Here is a 4,706-nt window from a genome sequence, read left to right on the forward strand (position 1 = left end):
GTTTACCTGTCCCTCAAGGTGTCTCTGCTGGCTGTAACTTCCTGTTTACCTGTCCTCCAGGTGTCCCTGCTGGCTGTAGATGAGATGCACATGAACCTGCCCAGCATGACCAAAGACCTGTACTGGAACGACTGCGAGGCGCGCCCCCCCTACACGCTGGCCGCTGCCGACTACTGCATCCCTTCGTTCCTCGGCTCCACCACCGACATGGGGTCAACACACACACACACACACACACACACACACACACACATACACACACACACACAAACACACACACACACACACACACACACACACACACACACACACACACACACACACACACACACACACACACACACACACACACACACACACACACACACACACACACACACACACACACACACACACACACACACCTTTGTGGGGACCCACAAATGCCTGTGTTGTCTTTCCGTTAAAAATCAATGCTTTTGATATATTTTTTAAACTTTTTTTAACGTTTTTGTCTTTTTTTTATGTTAATTTCAATGTTTGTCCCTTTTTTGTACGTTTTCAACACTACGTAACACTGAGTTAAAAACTTTAGTTTTAAAGTTATTTTTGGAATTTATGGTCAATAAACCTCATTTATAGGAAATTATACCTAATGTTTGAGTTAGAAAAGCAGAAATTAGGAATTATTGAGACTAAAGTTAAAGGAATGGATGTTGATGATAATCACAGACTGGAATATGTCAACTTTTACTCAACACTATTTCAAAAACACTTCCATTTGTTTTACAATGCTATAAAATTGAATAAGACGCCCCGAAATTAATGAAAGTAGAGATTTGTACTTGGCAAAGAGCGTTGGGTGGAATCAATCATGTTATTTTGGGGAATAAAAAAGAACATTGATGTAGGACAACGGCTCAATTTGACCCTCAAACAGCCCTTTAAAGTTGCAGGGTCCAACATTTTACCCATTTTGGACATTTTATACTGAACTGGTTTTGGACCCCACAAATACTACTAAACAAGAACACACACTTTTAACCTGAGCAAGCTGAGTGGTTGATTGATTGTTAATTGCTTATGTAACTCTGGTTGTTACAGGGAGTTGTTTGTGTTGTCCTCCTGGGTCAAAAACAGATAAATATTGGACATTTTTGTCCCTTTTTCAGACTTGTGCTCTAGCACAACCTTACAAGTTTTATTACTTTTTGGAATTTATGGTCAATAACCCTCATTTATATAGAATTATACCTAATATTAGAGTTAAAAAAGCAGAAATTATGAATTATTTTGACTAATAGTTAAGATCAGAGGAATGAAAGTGATCAGTTGTATTTATAAAGAGCGTTGGAAGGAATCCATTTTTATGGTTATTTGGTTAAAAAGAAACTCATATTTCAGATATGGACATTTATTAAAGGGTCCGATTTGACCCGAGGACCACAGCAGGGTTAACTTTAATGGGTTTGCAGGAAAGTTGGAAGTTGAATTCATCACCAAACTGAGAAAAACCTTTTGTCCAACGTGTCTTCCAGACTCTCCGACATCCTGCAGTTTGATGAGGCGGACGTGAGCAACATCCGTCCCCGGCATCTGGACTCTGTGTCTGCTTGGCGGCAGGAGTCGGTAAGACCTCCTGGTTTAATACTTCTGATTTCATCCCCGTGTGCTGTGCTGTGTTGTCAGCCGAGGAGCAGACGAGCTGCACGGATAAGTCCATTAGTTGTCATCATTAAATGAATCATCAACTAATTTGATGATCGGCCATCTTGTTGTCCACCCTCTCAAATGTGCATGTGTTCTAGTTTCCTCTCTCTTCTGTGACAGTAGACTGAATATCTTTGACTTGTGGACAAAACAAGACATTTAAGGACGTCATCTGGGGCGTTGGAAAACACTGATCCACATTTTTCATCATTTTAGAGACTAAACTGATAAATCAACAATGAAAATAATGGTCAGTTGCAGCCCTGCACAGATATCAGCGTCATATGGTGGAATATGTCTTTAGGCCGTTAATTAACGGTCTGATCACGTTGACTCTAATATGTCTTTTCCACCAAGGCTAACCAGGTGCTGGTTCTGGTGCTGGTGCAGGTTCAGTGCTGGTTCTACTCTCCGGTTCTCTAAGAACCAGCTGGATCTTCCCCAGCCTGAGACCCAGCAGACCGGTGGTTTCCTCCCCAGACCACGGTAGTTCTGGTTTCCCATCCATGTCCAAAGCTAACATCAACAGCTCTCTATGGTTAACAGCTGACCGGTGTTTTAAAAATGGCCGGCAGAAGTTTTTGTTTTCGAATGTCATAATAACCCCGCCCCCCCAGCACGGACCTAACTGGTTCTTATCTCTAGACCAGCGCTACGTTGGTGCTGAGTTGAAACCCGTGTTCCTGGCCCAGAACCAGGTTTATTTGTGTGGAAAAGCAAATAACCGGTCCGATATCTGGCACTGACTCCGAACCAGCACCAGAACTGCCTTGGTGGAGAAGACATATCATTGATGAAAAAATTAAGTCTACGGGTCCACACTTCAGCGCCACATTTCCCTAAGATTTTAACGTTTGTTGTGGATCCTTCCAAGTCCCTCTGCACCTCCTTGGTGGCGTACATGACCAACAGCGCCTGCACCTCCGCATCAGTCCACTTTTCTGAGTTCAGCACTCTGTCCATTCTCAAATTACTACGAAAACAGTACGTTTTGCCAACAAAGATTTCATGGCTTAAACAGATGACGCTGTGGGTCGTGACTAGGTCACTATTTGGAAAAGGGAATCGACCCTGCCCTGAAGAAGGAGCTGAAGGAGTTACAGGAACTGAAGTCAGAGGAACTTACTAATCCCCAAATTGTTCCAGTGTTATGTTCTAGGAACTGCAAAAATCCCTCCAGATGGAAAGCGGTTTGTTTGAGTCCTGAATGGAAGAACAGCCTTCCGGGTTTACTTGTTTTTCTACCATCATATCTTTGGTGTTTGCAGGTTCTGGGTCGAGTCCGCCGGCTGCTCAGCGTCCAGGATCCTCCTGACCTCCGACCTCCTAAGCCTATCTTCAAACGACACAGCAGCGACGCAACAGGAAGCTTCTTCCCAGACTTCAGGTACTAAAGGAACCCATATTGATTTCAATTAAATGTGATTGGGCCACAAGCTAGCTCAGTGGTTGGCACTGTCTGTTGGTCTGTCTGACATCCATTTTATCGTCCGTCAATCCAACCAGGGTTTACCCACGTCCAGAGGACATGGGTCTACCCCCCACCGCCATAGAAACCCTGTCCACCTTAAGGGAGGTCAGCAGCGACTCTACATCCGCTGAAAGCTCACCCTTTACCGTTTTCCCCCGGCTCGTCATTAGTCCGCCGTTGTCCAGTGACGTCTGTCACAAGACGGATTCTGCTGGCAATGGTGAAGCGGCAAAACCTCATAATGGACTGGATCCGTCCCCCACTGAGGAAGCACCAGGCTTAGATACCCCGAGGTAATTAAGTGTCATGACTTTTGACCTTCCCCTGATTGTTTGTCCAACTCTGAAACCATTAAACCACCTTTCCACTGGTTCAACTCTGTCCTTAACATAACGATTATGCTGCTGTTTTGAGATGATGGGATTACCAAAATGACTAGAACCACAGTTGGTCTTAGCTTTGCTGTTATGGTCTGACTAATTTTATGTATTTCTAGGCCCGGCTCCTCGATGTGTTGTTCCCCCACCCAGCTAGGACCCAAGGAATTCCGCTGGACAAATCAACCACCAACCCGGCCACGGGGGCGCCAGTTCTCCCTGCAGTTCTCCAGGCAGTCATCGAAAGGGTCGGTCCGAAGCCTGCCAAGCCCAAAGGGCCTGGGTAGGCGGAGACGAGGCCTGGCACGCTTCCAGTCCCGACGATCACCCGTTCCACCTTCCGACACTCTGCAGCTCCCTGACCTAGAGTACGACCACGACTTCCAAGGACTGGCAGAGACTACTGACTACGTGGAGGAAGGAACCAACGAAAGGGAAAACATCACAAACCAGGACAGCCAATCGCAGAGTTTGGAGAAAAAATAAGAACCACCCACACGTAATACTGCCCAAAGATGCAACCCCAGAGCTGGTGACAGTGCCCAAAAAGAGGAGCCACATGAGGAAAGTTGCTTAGAAATCTCCAACCTTTGAAGGGGTGTTTTGAACCGCATGTCGCCAGGTTAGTCGCTGGAGATAAAGCTTCACCCTAACCCAAACATGTACACCAAAAAAACACAAAAGATACAGAAGACTGCTAATACTCGTAATCAACTTTAAGATCAGAAAATAGGAAAATTGGGCAAAGAAGGGAAGAGCAAGCAACAACCACTGGGGCTCAGCTTAATAAGCGGAAATGTTCAAGATAAAAGCCTTTTTTATGCCTTAATGTTTTAACAAACGTGAGGAAGAAATTACATTATCCCCCAAGACCTGAACCTGTTGTGGAAACAATGTGTAGACTGTTGAGACTGACTCACTTCAATACAGCCAGCGTTGTGTTGGATGTCACCTGGTGGCCTATATAGGAACTGCAGCTGGTTCCAACCATTGACTGTAAATATTGATGGAACGCATCCGGTTCGGCGACTGCAAATGTGGAAGTGCCTTAAAGCTGCATCCTACTTGATCTCCAGCAGCGGGGGACTCCTTAAACCTGCGTCCTACCTGATCTCCAGTGGGGGGAGACTCCTTAAACCTGCATCCTACCTGATCTCCAGCAGGGGGGA

At 45.3% G+C, this 4,706-nt stretch overlaps 1 protein-coding gene across 1 annotated transcript in view; it reads left to right on the top strand.

Moving 5' to 3' along the window:
• LOC117939056 (bestrophin-3-like) overlaps positions 1-4,682 on the top strand; it is a 5,405-nt gene extending 723 nt beyond the window's left edge. The window contains exons 2-6 of the mRNA XM_034864099.1: positions 19-212; positions 1,518-1,608; positions 2,958-3,076; positions 3,196-3,453; positions 3,657-4,682. Coding sequence (XP_034719990.1) covers positions 19-212; positions 1,518-1,608; positions 2,958-3,076; positions 3,196-3,453; positions 3,657-4,023 — 1,029 coding nt within the window. The 3' untranslated portion in view covers positions 4,024-4,682. The remainder of the gene's footprint in view (positions 1-18; positions 213-1,517; positions 1,609-2,957; positions 3,077-3,195; positions 3,454-3,656) is intronic.
• The last annotated feature ends 24 nt before the right edge of the window (positions 4,683-4,706 follow it).

Source organism: Etheostoma cragini, chromosome 23 (genome assembly GCF_013103735.1).
Source record: "Etheostoma cragini isolate CJK2018 chromosome 23, CSU_Ecrag_1.0, whole genome shotgun sequence".
In the NCBI taxonomy this organism is placed as follows: Eukaryota; Metazoa; Chordata; class Actinopteri; order Perciformes; family Percidae; genus Etheostoma; species Etheostoma cragini.